Here is a 20,809-nt window from a genome sequence, read left to right on the forward strand (position 1 = left end):
TTAAAATTTAATTGCCCATGTTTTTCGTAATTTTTCATTGCCTTAATCTAAATTTGACTATTTTGGATGTTTGTCCATTATTTTCAAATTGTCTGCTGTGCTGCAGCATGATACTTGGTTATAAATGAATGATTTGCCCCTGATGTCAATGATGGTCACTCATGTGTTTTTGTGTTGTTGTTTGACTTTTTAATGTCATTGTACCATTGCCATGGTTTTTATTACTTTTTTTGTCGGGCCTTTGAGAGCTTACCTGAAGGTGTGTTTACTCTTATTGAAAACCTTTTGGTGATCTCTGTAATTATTTACTATTTTTATAAGGGTTATACAATGGCGCATTTGTTGCCTTTCACCATGTCTGTTCCCTTATTGAATGTGTGAGAATTATCAGGTATGAGTCCAGTGTTAATTAAAATAAAAAAACTAGTTGTCAGTTTTAAAGAATACTGAAGGGAACCAATGTTTGGACAGAAATCATAAGAATATTTTCCAGGGAGACAAGATAGGGAAAACAGACACAACAAACAACATGAAAATAACAAGTACAAAGAAACAAAAGTAAATGAGCAACCAAGAACTGGGAGCTTAGACCTTAAAGTAAGCATCCTCGCCTTTTCTAGAAAAACCCCCCAAACCTTTCTAATAAATTGTTTCAGCTACTGGTTTTCTTCTGTTTGTTCTTTTAGGTGGAACAAACAAAATGATTGTAGAATTGTATCTAACCCTTGGAAGTTGATAGTGTTTGTAGTTCAGCTTTCTTAGACTCCAAAGATGTTTTACAGGTTCTTTTTAACAGAACTTCTAAGCAAAGGGCACAATTTGACTCATAACAATAATTTTAAAGGGTTTATTATATTTTATGATAGTACCAATCCATGTCATGTGAATTAAGATCTGACTCTATTGGTGTTGATGGTTTTGTCACTTGTGTAATTGATTGTTTTTGTTGTGGTTTTACATTTTGTACTGGTTTAGAGCTGGTATTAGTCTGGTTAGAGTTCTGTTTATCTGAAACACTGTCACTAACATCAGAATCTTCATCAATTTCCATTTCATTGTCTTCAATCAAATCCTCCTCATCCTCTTCTCCCTCAACATTAGCACTACAGAAGAAAACGTCATTGCAAACAGTAAGCACATAGAATGATGTTCTTTGTCAGTGTATGAAGACTTTAAAATCAAAAACAATAATTTCATTTCATTCCAAAATACTGTGATACTACACTGGTAGTACAAAAGTTTTTGTATTGTTGACAAATTATAAGACAATAATTAATTGCATTCAATGTTTGAAACATGGATATGATTGACTACCCAAAAGGTCTTATTTCATTACCTAAACCCTCACACTAAAAAAAAAGAGATAAGAATCGGTCATTTTTTTAATACAATATGCAAACATTGTATTGAAATTTACTACCAAGAATCATACAATATTAAAACTGCTGTCATTTGAAAAGAAAATACCAATTCAATGAACATTCAGTGGCAGATTGGTGGTTTTTGACATTAACTTTTCAAAATTTTTATTTTTATTTATCATACTAAAAACTAATACTTAACTCTAACAAGAATCCCAATTAACTATTTGTATAACCAAGTTACAAAACTAACAATATACCTTTCTGTTCCACTTCTGATTAACATGGACTGTATGAACTGTTTACAAAGGGAGGTAACTGCTGGTTGTGCTTGTGGTGGAGTATCTAAAAACTAGAAGAAAAGATATAATATATCACATGAAAATATTTTGTTTCATGAGCAATATTGTATCATTTAAATGTCAATTACAAGAAGGACCAAGGTTCATACAACTCGTACTTTTTTTAAAAATCAGGGCATGATTTTATTCAAGTATCTATCCAAATTTTCCATTAAAACACCTACCCCTTTCCAAGATTTGACATCTTTCTTTGCTGATATTGTATCAACTGCACCTTGTTTATTTTTCTCCTTAGACAATAACAAACTAAGTGTAGATTGTGGTAAGTTCTCTGGTATAACCAACTGGAATAGAATACATAGGAAAATAAAATAAGTAAATTGACTATTACCTTTATAAAACAACACATGATATATTACTCTTTAGTATTTTTAAGAATGAAACTTGTAACCAAAAGTAATCATTGTGCAATAAACACTTAACTTTATTACATTTATTTAGGAGACTTGTGTTCACATCAAACAGAACTTTTTACACATGTTCTTATAAACAATGTAGACAACATTTAAACCAATACTTTTCTAGATTACATTCTTTTGTGTTCCACTAGAATCTTGGTTCTCATGATTATTTTAGTATTTCATTACAATTAGGTACACTGTAAACCAATTTATATATATAAATGTGTATGTGTTCCATAATAATTTACAACAATTTTACCTTATGTACATTGGATGATAATGAGGTATCAACTTCTGACAGACAAATTAACTGCTGATCTGTATTGAAGAAATACAGTTTAGATGTAGTAGGAAGAATGGTGTTCTGTTTCTCTGTGGTCTTTGGTGGTATCAAGATGGCTGCCACTACATTACTAGAACTGATTGAGTTCTGTCTGTATAGAATATCACTACTGGATGGTTGGAAGAATATCACTATAATTAAACAAAATACTGTTTACTGATTAGGCAACATAGAAAAAAGATGCAGCAAGATTGAGAGGCTTAGAGTGATAAACTCAGACTGATTTCTTCAACATAATTTACCATGCAGAACTAAAGTAAGATGAACAGGTTCTTGTAAAGGTACATAGTGAAGATCTGGGATATTTCTATGAAAATAGAGAATTCTGTCTTTTCCTTTCCAAAGTATTGTAGATAGGGAAAAGGCCTAAAATTTGGCAGTATTATCAACTGTAATATAACTTTGTAGTGAAATATACTATTGTACCTACCATCTCTGTCTTGTGTTATAACTGCCATGACATCAGACAAGGGATCAGTAACCAAACTAACTGGTCCTAGTCCAATACTCCAATCAACTGAAATCACAAAAACAGATTTGTTAGAATTGCTAAGAAATAAATACTTGCAAATAATTTCCATGTAAAAAACGTATCCATTTTAACAAAGATACTATGTCATAAACTTGAAAAAAATACAGATATAAATTTTCTATCGTAACATACAAAATTTTTTTAAAGTAAGACTTTCTGCAATTTTATTCTATAGAGAAAATGAAATAACCTCAGTGAGTAAGCTAACATACCACCATCATACTCATATTGGACTGCAGTGCCAAAAAGTGGCTCCCCTCAATGAATTTCTACAAAAATTAATTCCATCTATATGGAGTATATCAAAAACTATTTTGCATTATGTCTAGTGTATAATGATTTAAGACTTAGTCCATACCTGTACATGTAGATAGATTCCAGACTGTCAGTTTCTTTGTACTACACACAACCAAGAAATAAGAACAGTTCTTTCTTCCAAACTCTATCAAACTACAACAATACATAATTGTAGAAACATATATCAAAATAAGTTTTTTTTTGTTCACAATTTATTATGTTAGTTATTAATTAAAGTTACAAAAGATAAAAGAATTTTTCTTAGACATGTAGATCTTTTAACATCTAATCAATTTTCCTCCTGTTTTCATTAAACACCAATAACCTGTGAGGAACTTGATATTATTCTAACGCCTAAAAGTTTACAAGTGTGAATTGTTCTAGTAACAACAGCTACTATGCCTAGTTGCATAATTAAGGAAAAAGACATCTATAAAAGATAATTCTCACCTTACATCTTCTTCATCTTTATGACTAGCAAGAGTTTGTAACAAGACATTTGTTTCTGGTTGCCAGATGGTGACAACAGAATCAAACCCTACAGCTAGTAAAGAACCATCATCTGAATAAGCAGCTTTATAGGCAGATAAGTATCTGTAGTATCCTGAGTACTGACATGTCCACTTATGGTTAGTTCCTAGTTTTATACAACATTAAATAAGATTGCAGAGAATTAGCAAGAGGTAACTTTTTTTACTTTAAACTGACTAAACAGTAATGTGTTGATGTGATGTGATTTGTATTAGTACAAGTATGTGTGCTACTCATAACATTGTCTCTCTGATGAATCTGTACTATTTAAAAAAAAGACTGCGAAATTTCCCCAAACTGTTACCAACTGATAAATAGTTTTTTCAACACAGCATAGGCAAGAACATAAATTTAATTAATATGGTCATCTATAAATGTTTTTATTTGATTTGTAATGTTGTTTTATAAACTGCCCTGGTATGATATTGTCACCAGGTTTTTATCTACCCATCTGTAAAGAATGTATCTGAAAACATAAGACAAATTAACAGGAATGTTTAATGACCTGGTCATAATGCTTATCAATGCAGGCATAACAAAGTCAGTTAAGTTTTTATACATTTTGTGTCTTTATTATCTATAGATTATTGAAGATAACAAGTATGAATGACCATTCCAAACTGAAATGCATGTCTTATATGGTATGAAGAAATGCTTAAACAAAAAAAAGAGAGAAATGTCCATGTCATCTCTAAAACTTTCAATATTTTCACTACATTATACATCAGATCAGGGGGTGTGTGATGTAGCTTACTGTAGATATTTGTATCATCCACTACACTCCAGATTTTAAAATAACCATCCAGACCAGTTGTAACAGCCATTGGTAGATCACCCTCCTCACCAGTCTCGGGTCGTATCTTTATACATGTCACAGGACTGTTGTGTGGCATCTCTACTGTTGTATTTAATGTATACCTGTAGCATATATAGGAATTCTATATAATATATAATATTTCAATATATGTTTTATCACTGTTATATTATTTTATGCTCTATTATTCATTTTTAAAGAACAGCCTTTTCTTGCTAACATCATAAACTGAGTAAAACATTTTACATCACCATAAAAACTATCCTTGAAACTCACTTTTGTGTTTTATCTTTGAATTTCCAGAATTTTAGTTTCATATCAGGGGACATGACTCCATCATTCCAAATTTCAACTGTTGCTAACCAATCTCCATGCTGACTGAAATCTGCAGCTACAATTTCTGTCACAGTTAAAGGTTTGTCAACATTTTCAGGTGAAATGTAGTTCTGACCAACAATATCAAGCTAAAAATAAAAATGACAGAAAGTGTAAAAGATTCTTTTATTTTTGCATTCGTTTCTTAAAAAATAACTATGTGCTATTATTGTAAATTTGAAACAATTTGTTTGTTGGGGTTTAACGTCCGAGCAGCAATATTTCAGCTATATTCAGACTATGAACATGAAATGGATGATAAAATGAACATGAAATGATGATGAAATGAAAAAGGGATGGGACACAAGGACAATGGGGTCGACAAATTTTGATTGCCACTGGTAATAGGGAGAGATGGGTAGGGTCGGGCAATTTAGCTTCCTATGGCGGAGCCCTATGGTTCCTACTCCGGGAGAATACCACAGTAGGGTTCTTTAACGTGCGAGGAACGTGGCATCTTTCCCAACAATGTGCACCACTATGGTTTGCGGTCAGGTTTTCCATATTATAGCCTGACAACCCCAGCATGTAACACGCCTGGGGTACCCCATTCAACCACCTGGGGCACACATCCCAGTTGCTCTGTGGGCCGAGCGCCCTAGCCCCTGGCTAGGTTTCTGAGCACTATTTAGTGCTTTTACGACAAGCTTAGTGCTGTATTATATAATATGACTAAGTTTTAATTTTTTTTAAATTTTTGTATCATTCTGAACCTAAGTAACACTACAATTTAGTTGAAATAAATTAACAGTCGAAGAAGTCACTGCATACATGTAAATCTAAAATAGGTAAAAATATATCATTGACAGAGCATATCAAAACCCAATAGATTTCCTTACATTATAAAGGTGTTTGTCACTGGCTACAGAATAAAACTGTAAGTGTCCAATCTTCCCATTGGTTACTAAAGCTTTGGAACGAGGATCATAATGAAGACCAGCAGGTACTGGAAACATTTTCTGTGTAGCAAGATGTCCACATGTTAATCCTTGGTACACTTGTTTTAAATCAAACTTGTTTGTTATCAGCTGGATAACTACAATGAAACATAATTTTACTGAAATGTTTTAAATCCTATTCATTTCACTAAACCACACAGCTGAATGTCGTTGGTGTTATTAGATAACAAAAACACTATAAAGTTTTATGTTATCTATTTTACACAGAATAGTTTTTTTTTGTATTATAACAACTTCTATCTTACAACATGTGATAACTAGAAAAGTTAAGGAATAATAAAAACACTTATTTAATTTGCTTCGGTCTCCTTGTAACGGCTATATCATTTATGTTTTGATTAACAGTAAGCATTTTAAAACTGTTAGGGTCATTTTCTATTTGAATTTAAATGATTTGAATTTAGTGAGTTATTTACCATTATCTGTATGACATGTAGCATAGTATGTATTATCTGGGGAGCATGCCACATGGTTGATTGGTGCACCTAGTCTAGGAAGGAAATCTTTCTGATGAGAGTTATATTGCCATTTTACTAACACACATTCATGGCCACCACTCAATAAGAAAGAACCTAGAAAAAAAACAATTTCATAATATCTAAAATGCTCTGCAGAGCACAGCTTGATACAATCACAAAGATTAAAATGCTCTGCTCTAACGTTTTCATCAAATTTGGAACCATTTTAAAAAGAAATAGCAGCAGAAAAAAAAATCACATGCACTCAAGGACAGGATATAGTTTTTTAACTATTTTCAAAATAAAATTTGTAGTCTTTTATTTATTGAACCCATAAAAAGCCTTACTATGCATGTCTGACCCATTTTTAACTTTTAATTTTAGCATCTTTGATATATACAATAGGGGTCATAGTGCAGAATTTTGCAAATAAATCAAAAACAGTTGGGTTAAGTTAAAATCTGCCAGGGGTAAAATTGTTCAGCATAATGGGATAGACCTTTGCCGAAATTTTCAGAAATATCCATTGACAGATGAATGAGTAATTGGTCCTGAAATGGATTTTTACCCTAAATTTTACATATCCAACTTAATGGAAAATACTGGATCATTCTACTGTGTTACTTTTCATTGCATTTTATTCTTTATGTCGTATACTATATACGTTTATACAGGGCCATATTGTAAACTAGTCCACAGACTAAACATGCCATTCTGTTTAAAAAAGATTATTTTATGGATTGTAACCAAACATGGCATGAATGTTTGTTTGGATATCCTTAATATCTTTGTGGGGAGATTTTTAATCTGTTGAAAAACACTGCCACCATGACTAGGGTTGTGGAAATAACTTGAAAACCAATTGGTTTAGCCAAATTCTGTAGAGCAAAATTGATCAACATGGTGAGACATATCTATGCCAAAATTTTCATTAAGATCTGTTAATCAATGTTGGAGTTGTTGCCCTTGAAGGGTCAAAAATTGATTATGAGAGATTTATTTTATAATATGAAAACCGGATGTATAACTAACATGCTCTCTATTCATTAAGTGATTCTTCTGACAATAGTACAGTTGAGTTAAGAGTGCAGCTTTAGAAAACTAAAAAAACTATTCTTGACAAGGTGAGCAATTCAGGCTTTCTAGAGCCTCTAGTCTTATTATGACCTAAGTATGGTGCTAAAGGATTACAAGATACTTTATTTTAATTTGAGAGTTAAGCAAGTCATATTATTATTTAAATGCCTTACAAGTAATTATGAATGGGTGCATCTTATAACATATATTCAAATACGAAATACATCAAATCATAATGGATACAATATCTTCACACAATTGAACCTTTAACTGCAAACATATAAAATCAGAATAATCAAAGCTACAACTATTTACTTTGGATGTCACAATACTTTTGACATCATGACACTATGATGTCACAACACTGTAAACAAGCTGAAGAAACACAATCTGATAGAGATATGTAGAAAAGGAACTGGAAAGGAATGTAAAGAAAACCTGTGGCTGAAATGATTTTTCAAAAGGTTGAAAAAGGCAACTTGATTATTTATGACCTGAACCAGAATTTTGCTAAAGGCAACAGTTTTCAAATTATTTTCAAAAAAACAGTCTTCTGACCCCTCTGTTCCATTTTCAGTACAGGCAGCCATATCTATTCATGGATTAAAAATCACAAATCATTTCGAGCACAATACACTAAAGAACAAATATGCTTATTTTCATTAAATGATCTTAAATGGTTTTAGAGAAGAAGATTTTCAAAGTTGTACATGGGGGAAAAAAATTTAAGGATTGTTTCAGAAGCCGTAACTCCTACATCAGCAGACATATCATTTTGAAAATTTGGCATTGGTCGGTCTCATGATTCTAAACAATATTAACACTGCGATAATTTTGCTAAAGCAACAATTTTTGAGTTAATTTGCAAAAACTGCCTTCTGACCCCTATGTTCTATTTTTAGTAACAGCTACCATGTTTTTTCATGGATTAAAAATTCCAACGATAATTTTGTGTCGGATGCCCTAAGGAAAAAATAAGCCAACTTCCATTGAATTCTGTAAAATAATTCTTGAGAAGATTTTCAAAGTTCTACATGTGAAAAATGCCAAAAAAGCTGTTTCAGGGGCCATAACTCCTACATCAGTAGACAAATTGTTTTAAAAATTTCGGCAGAAGTCCATCTATTGATGCTGAAAAATAATATTCTCTGCAAGAATTTTGCTAGAGCAACAGTTTTTGAGTTATTTGCAAAAAGAATGCCTTCAGCCCCTATGTTCTATTTTTAATAACGGCAGCCATATTTTTTCACAGATCATAAATCCCAACAGTCATTTTGTGCACAATATTCTAAGAAACAATCATGCCAAGTTTACATCTGGTTGGTCCAGTAGTTTCAGAGGAAAAGATTTTCGAAAATTTGTCCACAATGACGACGATCACGCTAAGTGAGCTAATAATAATTAAAGAATTAAGGACTAACTAAGCTGTGATAAAGTGTTTTGTTATCCTTTAGACCAATAATTATTCTTTGATTTGTCAAAAATACTGCTTAAAAAGAGTCGACTTAACCCTGAAGCAAACTGAAGAAATCCTTCCAATGTATATTCAAAAATCCTGATAATGAAATTCTTTACATACTATTTGGATACAATATAGAGTGATTGATGAGCATGCTGTGTCTACTCACCTTCTAAAGTGAAACATAAATCTAACACAGGAAGGGCATGCCAGTGGTAAAATGTCTTAACTATTCTTTTCTTATCAAAAACATTATACCTGTAAAATAGTGGTATCATAGTATGTATCAACATAATAAGTGAATGATAAATAAGTAAATGACCAATGAAAGAATGACCAAAAAGAATTAATACAGTGCAAAGTTTGTTAGTGCTTACTACACAACAATATCTCAAACTTTGAACAAATTAGCCTGCTTTTATAATTTACTCCAACAGAAGGAACACAGGAATAATGCACCAAAACCACAACAGAGATCTGACTGACATACAGAACTATCACCATTCCAAAACTACAACAGAGATCTGACAGACATACAGAACCTACACCAATCCCAAATCTACACCAGAGATCTGTCTGTCATACAGAACCTACACCATTCCAAAAACTACAACAGAGATCTGACTGAAATACAGAACCTACACCATTCCAAAAACTACAACAGAGATCTGACTGAAATACAGAACCTACACCATTCCAAAAACTACAACAGAGATCTGACTGTCATACAGAATCTACACCATTCCCAAAACTACAACGGAGATCTGTCTGCCATACAGAACCTACACCATTCCAAAAACTACAACAGAGATCTGACTGACATACAAAACCTACACCATTCCAAAAACTACAACAGAGATCTGACTGAAATACAGAACCTACACCATTCCAAAAACTACACAATTCAAATAACTACAACAGAGATCTGACTGACATACAAAACCTACACCATTCCAATAACTACAACAGAGATCTGACTGTCATACAGAACTATCACCATTCCCAAAACTACAACAGAGATCTGACTGAAATACAGAACCTACACCATTCCAATAACTACTATAGAGATCTGACTGAAATACAAAACCTACACCATTCCAATAACTACTACAGATATCTGACAGACATACAGAAATATCACCATTCCCAAAACTACAACAGAGATCTGACTGACATACAGAACTATTGCCATTCCCAAAATATCTGACTGACATACAGAGCCTACACCATTCCAAAAACTACTACACAGATCTGGCTGACACACAGAACGTACACCATTCCAAAACTACATGTTTTACTAGGATTTAACAGACACACAGATCTCGCACCATTCCAAAACTATAAGCTATGATCTGACAGATGCAAGGAACCCAATTCTTACCAATATCAATGAGACCAAAATCAAGTATCATACATTTTAGCAAATAGCACTTCTAATAATATGCAGCAAAACAGAAACTGGACATTTTTTGCCTAATTTTTCAGTTGCCACCTAAATTATTTTTACTATAGAGAATTCATTTAAAATTACAATGGTATGAATTTCCATCATTAAAATGACTTGTCATTTTACAGAAATAACTCATATTCCTTTTGTGTTTCTTTTTCAACTTTGGAAAAAAAATATCTTTAAACTTTCAAAACCTCATTTTATCATATCAATTCAATATCAATAGAGTTCAATAGCACAAACCAGTAATAAATTTTTCCATTTTTACAGCCAGTAACAACACACACATCTGTAGGATGACAAGCTACACATGTAAATTCTGTTCTCTCTGATCCTTCCAACTTATGACTGTAAGAAATAATATAATCATGTAAGAACGTTTTTATATAAAAGAAATTTAAAAGTTAACAAACAAAAGGATTTAAAGAAATTATTTGTATGGAAGAGATGAAATATGAAAACATTTAGGAAAAATGAAAAAAAAAAATAGCAGTTATCTTTTGCGTTGTTACCATAATTTCTCTAATTTTCGTCACTCAAAAACACATTTTTCACAAATTTTGGAAAAGTGAAGAAAAATTAGAAAATTTTGATAAACTTTTCTTTCGGGTCAATCTTTTGAAGTAATGGATCACTATTTTCAGAAGCTGTTGCATTTGCCAATTTAATGTATAACATATGTCAATCTTACATGTATATGTTTGTATCCTAAACTGTTGACTTATACTTTTTCTCACATTTTACTAGCTGGTACCGGATGTCAAAATTATTTTTGTAGTTCAGAACTTACTCTTTCATGAACCAGTTTAGGTGCTTTTGCGTTTCCATCAATGAATGTCTATGAGGATCATCATTTGATGGTTACATAAATTATACCAGTAATGCCTGATTTTTGTAGGACAATAACGACCTTTTGTAACGTAAAACAACTCTGAGCTTAAATGAGATATAGCTTACCAAAAGTAAGACAATTGGTTGTATTCATTTTTCTAGCCATAAGAATTATATGGAAACAAATTTGAATGCATCTGCACTGGTTTACAACTATGTGAAGCATTTCAAAGGGTAACAGTTGTTGTTGCGGATGCTCCCCTATGAGTTTGCCAAACTATTTGCCCCCATCCCCCAGCAGGTTCAGCCCACTTCTCGGGCTTTACACAGGGATAGTGAAATTTCTTCATGGAAAGTGAATTATTCTCTCAACTTAACGAAGGGAAAGTTAGGTTTAAAAAATTCTTCATGCTCTGTGTAGGGCCTAACTTGGTCACCAAGTAAAAGTAATTTCCTGTCCACAATCATATTTAATCCTTTTATTTGGTAAATGACAGCTGTGTTTATTGGTAGAGTGTTTCCTGGGGTTTGCATAGCCTATACATCACCAAATTTGTATATTGATTATTATCATTGGTGCTAAAATAGTTTAAGATAGTATAGGGCTTTGTGCAGGGACTTAGTGGAACTACTGGTACATTATGTTGGACTAGGCTTATTTTTTTATTTATTTTAATCCATCAAGCAAGTAGGTCTTTGAAGGGCCATTTTTATCAACATATGGAAAGAAATGTTTTTACAATAATTTTTATACATTTCCCCCCTCAGTAAACTTATTGACCAATCGCTGCTTGAAATCATAAATAAGTTGGTAAACAACCATGTGCATAGACCATGTAGAAACAATAGATGTTTGGATGACAACTGACCCTTGAAGCCATAATTTTAGCTAAAAATGGGAAAATGTAACAGTTGTATGTGACATTCGTGTCAAATCAAGCACTGTTTGTTTACTGAACATTTTAACACTTAAACACATTGGTGATGTACATTTCAGCAACAGTTTTTCATAACCTTAACTTCTGAAGCCACCAAAAGAGGAATCCCCATTAAGATAATGAATATTAAAAACTTTCCATTCATATTTTATTCAAAAAAATTACTTTTCTACAAAATTATTGTGTGTACAATTATTAGAATGGAAGTATAAGTGGCATACAAACCACAACATCGATCATCTTTTTTTGGTCATATCCATTGTGTTTTTACCGAAAATAAACTTACCTTTTGTACATCCCTGCAGAAATTTTTAGTGACAAAAAATAAAGGAATTCAAAAATTTCAAAAAATGAAAAGTGAGGAAAAATTTGGGTGGGGAATAATTAGAGTCAAAACAGTAGATGTATGAGAGAATTCAAAGACTTTTAATAAGTAAGCAAACCAAAGTATTGACATAAGATATGAATTACCTAATTGTTTTCTTCTGATTCCGTACTGTAAGTTCCTTCTTTTTTATAACTGCTATTACTTTGCCCTGAAAACACAGAAATCATTTATGTATTTATGTACAGACACTTTAAATCTACAGTAAATGTAAATTACAGAAATCTGCTATCAGAAGTGTTAAAAACACTATAAAAACAAGAGTTGTAACAGTTAAATCTTGAATAAAAAATGTGGAATTCCATTTTAAAACAGAATCAAAGTGCTTTTAGCACTGGATGTTTTTGATCCATGTAAAGAACAGAATTTCAAATATTACATGACCTAAAATGAAACAGTAATCATAAATGTTCTTTTCCCATATCATTTAGAATTGTTTTTTTCTAGTATGTATAAACTGAATGTCACAATTTACTAATGAATTCAGAGGAGCATGCTTAACATTTTCAATGTTTCTTGACACATTCTGCAAGAACTTAGTTTACTAAATGCTCTTACTAAACAACTTTCCAGGCCAAAAAGGAGTTTCTAAAATAGGTCTATGTTCAAATTTTCATTTGATTTGAAGACTAGATCTTAATATCATTTGCAGGAATGATAGAATATCATTAAGCTGAATAACTGTCTGAAACATGCAAGGTATTTACTGATTTTAAAAGAGGTATTGAATGACATAAAAGGAATGACATTTGAACTAAATTTTGTGTATTGTTAAAAATTGGAAGGGAGTTTTCCATGAACCAGTGTCATCAGCAGATAAAGGTAATTTTGATACTGAAGAATCAAAAACCTGAAAAAACATGTCTGAAATAACAATTTCATAAATGTTTACAATAAATTTGTAGACAACACTAAAAACAAAAGGGATAGGAACTAATTTTCTAAACACATGCATTCACTTGAAATTTTCCTTCCAAGTGCAAATACAAAGCTTTATGGTACAGCTTCAATAAAGACAAGAACATTTCAAGATTGATACCTGACATCCGACAGCTAATGTGGTTGGCCCACGTTCTACAGATGATAATAAAGGTTTGATTTGTGGCAAAGAACCAGTCTTTGTAGGCAAAGCACATTCTACTAAATCATATTCTGAAATAGATGACCAACTAGAGTCATATAATGAGAATGGATATGATGAATATATCAAAGAGACAACAACCCCATCGGGATGTTCGCTCAAAGCAACCCAATGGTCTTCAATACATACAATGTACTTTCTTTATCTACAATAACATAAATTGTTTTAAAATCCTATTTTTTACTAGTGACATAATACCAAACTGAATGACTTGTTACAGTGGATTCCTGAGACTGGCTGAGTACCATTTTCATACTTCCATGGAAAAAACATTTTGTTTGGTACCTCATTTCCTGATTGGTGGGTAAACAAGTTGACAAATTCATGTGTATTTCCAGAAAAATTATCAACTAAGCAATTTTTTTTATTTTTGCACAAGATTTGAAACAAAAATTTCATAAGCATTTAGTTTTTTATGTGGATACGAATTTCACAACACTGATATTCAATAAATATAAGTAATTCAATATCACAAATGGAAATTATATATTTATATAATACATATGTCAGGGAATTCAGGTTCCCAATTCTATTTCCCTAATTATGAGTTCTGGTAAGTCAAAACAATTGTGAATAAAAAAAAAATAACGTGCCATAACTACTTGTTAGTTAAATAGAAAGTGCTAAAACCCAGAGTTTCACTGAATACCACTTTTACTATTATGGTTATCATTGGAAAGATGAAAAAGCTGCAAATACCAAATGTCTGAAATTATAGTTTGCTGGATTCTTCATTTTATGGTACTACACTATTCACAAAAACCCCCCAAAAAATGATACCCACAAATAATAATGAATTCAAAATAATCTTTCTAGACAATTCTTAATGTTATCTTGAGTTCTTACCTTCCCGTGAAATCTTTCTTTTTAACACAAGTGTGAGTTGATCATTATGGTTTAGATGATAAATGTGATATAAAGGATGGTGGAATTGGTATACCTGAAAAACAACATTCAAAAACATCTTTGTCATTAGAATGGAGTTCATGAATCACTTTACATTTGGAGATGGTGCAGGTTTTCTAAGCTTCAGATTTATCATCTACCAAACATAAGCTCTAAATAAGACATCTAAAACAACACTCCTCCAGTTTGTGGTTAATTATATATTACAGTATCTTTCAATGTATTTCACTCAAGGTCATTCAGTTAAAAATTCACATCAAGAACCTATAAGTTCTGATGGCAAGAAATGTGACCTCTAAACAGGAGATGATTATAATTTGTTCACATTACATGTATCTGTTTTAAAAATACCTTGAGTAAAACTCCATCAGAGTAGTCCCACTGTATTAAAGTCTGGTCCAGGGAACATGACAAAACCTGAAAAAAAATTGGCTCAGAAAATATACATTGTATCTTCATTTATAATACTTCTTAAATTATCATTTATGACATTTTAAAAGCATCACTGGTGTACACAAACATGAATCAATTATTTGTTACAAGTGCATGTATCATCTTGGTACATATATTTTATGTACAAAAAGTGGAATTTACTGTGTTATTTATTTTTTATTTCACCTTTATCTCCAATCCAAGATTTTATGAACTAATTCATAGTATCCTTTGACATTAGTATTTTTGAAGTTCTGTGGTACTAGGCGCATCAACCAGATAGAAACAAGCTTTGTATAATGCAGGATTCTTGATAGTCCTAGTTCTGTTTTTTATTGGCAATTTCAACAATCCACATTCCTATCCATCATTCTTAATTACCTGATATTTTCATTATTAGAAGACTGTACAATTTGTTAATATTATTATTGATTTCTATTGACAACACAATATCATTCTGACATAACCAAACAATACAATACATGACTACCAATTTGAAGGTCTTGACAGGCTGTACTAGCATCAGTTCTCAGCAGAATGGGTTCACTTCAATTCTGACCAAATTTTCTGTCTCAACCTTAAAAACTGTGATTATTCCTTATGTATTACCTGTAGTTTGTTATTAGGATTAACAATAATGCCAGTCACAGTGTTTGTGTGCCCTGTTAAGTTCCTGATACATTCTCCACTTTCAGTGCTAAAAACTCTGATTGATGATTCTGAGCAGCTAAACAAACATCTGAAAATTAACAGGCATATATTTTTATCCCTGTAATAGCAATATTTAAGTTTAGACAGATTTTCAGATATTCAACCCTAAAACTGTAGATCAATACCAGTTATCATGGTAACAAAAGAAAATGTGTGCACTGAAGCACATACACATTATGATAACAATGCACTGGACATTTGCATCATCCTGTTGACACAAGTTTAGCCAAACAATGGATCAAACGGAACAATCAGATTGATGCAGGAGTTCAAAATGTGTATAGGTCAGTGGAAAAGTTTAAGTTTTGCGTACAATACAAATTCATTAGCTGACGTTTTTATTTGTACACAGTTTGGTATATTAATTTTCATTTCTCATGTTGATTAGTCAACTTACAACATACATGTTACAGGGTTCGACACTAACAGTAGTCCAGTAGTCCTGTGCCACCCTAATTTGAGAGAGGACTACCTAGAAATTTTAACGAGTAGTCTTTTCGGCTACCTAAATTTATTCCTACAATCTTACTATACCTAAAGACAGGACCGCAAGATTATTTTGAAGACTACCTAATTTATTGATCAGAAAGTCCTTTGGGCTACCTAGCATCAAACCCTGTGTTAGTTTGAGTTTCACCTTTTTTATACCAGACTTGTAAACTAAGTAGTCTCAAATGCAACACTTTCAGACTGGTAAGCCATATCAATGATTACAACAAGTTTTCATTCATTGAGTGCATTCAGATTCTCAAGAGTAGAGATATATGGATGTAAGGACAGTGACAAAGAAATTTTAATTATCCCTCTACTAAAGGATGGCCTCCAGTTTAAGATAAACTACAATATCATAGGGTCATCTTTACAAAATATCAGCAGAAACTTATGCAGTATATGAAATCATATGAAAGTTCCATGTAAAGAAGTATTTGTTTAAGTGTCAAGAACTTTTTGGATCTTTTAATTCAAACAAGATATTTAAACATTTTAATATGCCATTGGAAGGGAAAGATATAGAGAATCAAAATAAGGTAAAACAAAATGGATCTAATATTCTATGGACCCCACACAAATCCTGTAAAGTAGGGTCCTTAACACATGAATTTCCTCCAAATTTTATAAATGAGCAGGCATCACAGACATGAAACAACAACAATACTACAATGTACAATCATATACATGTATATAATGAACAATACTTCAATGTACATTCATATACATGTATATAGTGAACAATACTACAATGTACAATCATATACATGTATATAGTGAACAATACTTCAATGTACAATCATACACATGTATATAGTGAACAATACTACAATGTACAAACAATCATATACATGTATATATTGAACAATACTACAATGTACAATCATATACATGTATATAGTGAACAATACTACAATGTACAATCATATACAAGTATATAGTGAACAATACTACAATGTACAATCATATTTGTATATAGTGAACAGTACTACAATGTACAATCATATACATGTATATATGAACAATACTACAATGTACAATCATAGTGAACAATATTACAATGTACAATCATTTACATGTATACAGTGAACAATCATACATGCATATAGTGAACAATACTACAATGTACAATCATATACATGTATATAGTGAACATTACCACAATGTACAATCATATACATGTATATAGTGAACAATACTACGATGTACAATCATATTTGTATATAGTACATTATGTAAGGGCTGTAAGGCAAGTGTAATGTTCCAATGTTGTTGTTGGTTTATTCCTCCAACAACAACAGTGCAATCAAGTCCTGTTCCATAATCAGACAGTTCAATGGTCTGACGTGTTGGTCACACAGTCCAATAGTCTGATCAGTTGATGGTCTGACAGGTCAATAGTCCAACAAATATCAATGTCTTAGTTATTACCACTTGAGAAAAAAAACACTAAACATGAGCTCACCCAACACCAAAGTATAAGGAATGACATTAATTGCAATAGGAGGTTCTCATAATGTAAACATTGTTAGTACTTCCAATCCTCTTTTACTAATAGATATTTAGGCTGTAGAGGCTCCCCATCCACAAGTGCATGGATGAGCAGCCACTGCCTTTGCAAAATATGTTGCAAAAAGTCCTTTCACCTGACTTGATCGAAAAAAAACCATGGGGATTTTCAAAAGTTGACAGGTATGCAGTTGAATACCATACCCATTGCCAAGAACAGATGAGATAGAGAGACTCTAATAAGCATTATCAGGGAGGTGGTCAAGCAAACAAATATCGCCAGCGCCGAATTCCAGAAGGGAGTATGTCAGTGGACGCCCCATGGCCGGCATGGGAGTAAAAAATCGTGTCAAGTAAGTCAACTTGAAATCTGGCTTAAAATTTATTTTAATTTACCTTATGCTAAAATAAATTTCTTTATTAAGAAACTATGAAAAACTTACTTAGAATCCGAACTAAATATCGGTTTGAATTTAACCAAACTGCCTCCAGACACAGCAGAAATTGATATTTTTCTGTTAGACATGTTGCATGGGGGCAGCCATTACCGGAAGTTTCTATGTTGTAGGTAAAGTAACTTCGGCTACAGAATGGATATGAACTTTTTCCGCGTTTCTTTTGGTTCAAAGTTTACAACAAATTTTTACTAAATTAATATTTAAGTCCCTGCTTTAAATTCAAAAATTGAGAGAATGTGAGACAAATATCTTCCACTTCCGAAATGGAGTATATTGTGACTGGCGTGTTCGTCCGAACTTACTTCAGTTACACAGAGGGGTACCCATATCAAATCCACCACTGATTTAATGAACTTTCACAGATTTTTTTACACGTTCCCACTGTGCACTTCCTATTCAAAATCAATTTGATCAAAAGGTGCGTGTTGTCAAGTAGGAGATTGAGGTATCAAGTTGGTGAGCATTGCTCGCAGTTTCTAGTTAAAAATTATTGCATCACATTATGTCAATAAATACACGTTAAGTTGCTTTCAATATTTTTTAGCCTCCCATTTACCTGCAATTAAATTGTCAATTTTGCGGATCGTTAAAATTAGTAATGCTTTTACTTTAATTCGTACAGTCATTAAGGGATGGGATAGCTTTGTATTGTTTTGTGGTTCGTATTTCGCTTGTTTTAATTCAGTATAGTGAGATAATTGGGAAAATATTCGGCAACTCCCGTACCGCATGTTTTGTTTGTCCCATAAGATTAAGATAAGAAAACTTTGTTTTGATTTAGTGAATATAAGTTAACAGAAAACACAAGCTCTAACTAGCTTTTATCCGAATATTGTTAGAATATGTTAGAAGAACAACTAGCCTTTGTTCATTTTGCGTGATTTTTAAATTTGTTTCTTATTATATTGTGTATACCGAGATTTCAATATATTTGTTGTTTAGAGGGCAAGGACTCCGGGTGTGTGAAATTTCTCAACGTTCAAGCCAAGGCACAGTCTTAACTGCTTGATAGGGGTGTTATCCCATTTTCATGGTTCATTTTAAAATTATTTATTTTTTTCCTTGGAACAGTGTTTAGATAATCTAATGAGGAGACTAACAATTCATAAAAAAAAGTTCTCATTAAAGCTGCATTAGCTGTCATTTTCGTTAATTTTTATTTCTTATGAAATTTGAATTATTTCTACTAAGTTGTACTTTTCTTGTACAATTTTATTTGATATCCAAAATAAAATGCATTACATACATGAAATAGGTGTCTATATATTTATTGTCATGCAAGACAAAAAATCAAAGCACCAAAGGTGCTGAAACTCGTAAGTCGCTTGGTGTGCAACCTGGAAGATAGGTTCCCGATGTTTATTTTTTGAAGCAATGTGCTAGAGTGTCGGTCATGACATGGACTAAGGTTTGAGAATGTTTTGGTGTTGAACCCATATTTCCCTTGCAACCTGCAGCAAAACAAAACAAAGATGTACACAAATATCGTGAAAATAAGATTACTGCATTTGTTTACGTTCTTGAGACCTTAAACTTGAAAAAAAGGAAGCTGATGATTTTGAATGTGACGCTTCTTGATAAAATGATTTTGATTATAATACCATCCACGGGGCATAGTTAAAATCCAACACCACCCAAAGAGAGATAACTCCAATTAAATTGTATTGGCTTTTAACTGGACTGGTTCCCGCTCGCAATATTCAGTAGTCCCGGGAACCAGAATAGCTTTTAACTATCTTCTTTGAAATTACTACGCGGCCAAGCGGCAAAAAATAGTTTGGCGTCTCGATTTACCAGTTCGACAATACTTAGCTGAAAATTAACACTTAAAAATGTTTTACATCATTCTTTTGGGGTATCGGTGAAATATTTAAAGTTTAAAAGAGAATCACGCATTAATTTGAAGACAGCATTTCCGTCCGTGAAGTTATCTACCGGAAGCCCTTTTGTCATTCTCATACTTACAATACTCAAAGCCACTCACGTGACTTCCGAGTAATCAACCTAGATAAGTTCGTATGCATGTGACTTCTGGTGACCTTAATTAAAAAAAAAACGTTGTTTTCACAATATTCTGTATGTATTATCAACATTTAGGCTAAAAACCACTAATTCCACTTCCCATAGGCTTCTATGCTAATTTCACAATATTCAATGGCTTCTCTGGACTTTACCTTAACTTTAACCTGCAGAGGACTATATATCAGCATGATTCTACATATGTCAGCTCACAATCCTCAGAATGGCATGTGGGGTTAGCAGACTTGCAGTGCAGTACTGGTCACCGGAAGTGAAGTGTCTATAAATAGCATGGGAAATCCCAGTGTTTTCACAAGATAGGGGTATATTTAGAAATCATTATGGAGATTAGGCTTAACATCACAAGAAGCAAAATGCACCTATAAAATGTACAGAAATGTTTTTCCTTTCAGAAACTGTTTAAATTTTTTAAATGAGATGAGAACTTTTTTCACAGCACTATGAGGAACAGGGGTAATTTCTGCGTAGGACTATTTTTGCGTACGTTCCAAATGCTCATTGGTTGAATTGGTGGTCTGTAACCTTTATTGCTTCAATTGCATTACTACAA

The 20,809-nt window shown here is 32.3% G+C and overlaps 1 protein-coding gene across 1 annotated transcript; it reads right to left on the bottom strand.

Annotated features, from left to right (window-relative positions):
- Window positions 1-833: 833 nt before the first annotated feature.
- On the bottom strand, window positions 834-18,331 carry LOC148622780 (WD repeat-containing protein 75-like). Its single transcript, XM_088572974.1, has 19 exons — window positions 18,205-18,331; window positions 15,662-15,791; window positions 14,972-15,037; window positions 14,561-14,654; window positions 13,613-13,725; window positions 12,660-12,724; window positions 10,663-10,767; window positions 9,139-9,227; window positions 6,392-6,547; window positions 5,856-6,052; window positions 4,918-5,105; window positions 4,582-4,745; window positions 3,747-3,933; window positions 3,358-3,449; window positions 2,898-2,984; window positions 2,384-2,598; window positions 1,888-2,007; window positions 1,622-1,713; window positions 834-1,103 (listed from the first exon to the last, which is right to left on the bottom strand). Exons 1-19 carry the CDS (start codon window positions 18,285-18,287, stop codon window positions 851-853), a joined length of 2,496 nt encoding a protein of 831 aa, XP_088429100.1. The 5' UTR covers window positions 18,288-18,331; the 3' UTR covers window positions 834-850.
- Between the last annotated feature and the right edge of the window lie 2,478 nt (window positions 18,332-20,809).

Source organism: Perna viridis, chromosome 3 (genome assembly GCF_037379345.1).
Source record: "Perna viridis isolate PV_CMFRI_1.1 ecotype Kerala chromosome 3, ASM3737934v1, whole genome shotgun sequence".
In the NCBI taxonomy this organism is placed as follows: Eukaryota; Metazoa; Mollusca; class Bivalvia; order Mytilida; family Mytilidae; genus Perna; species Perna viridis.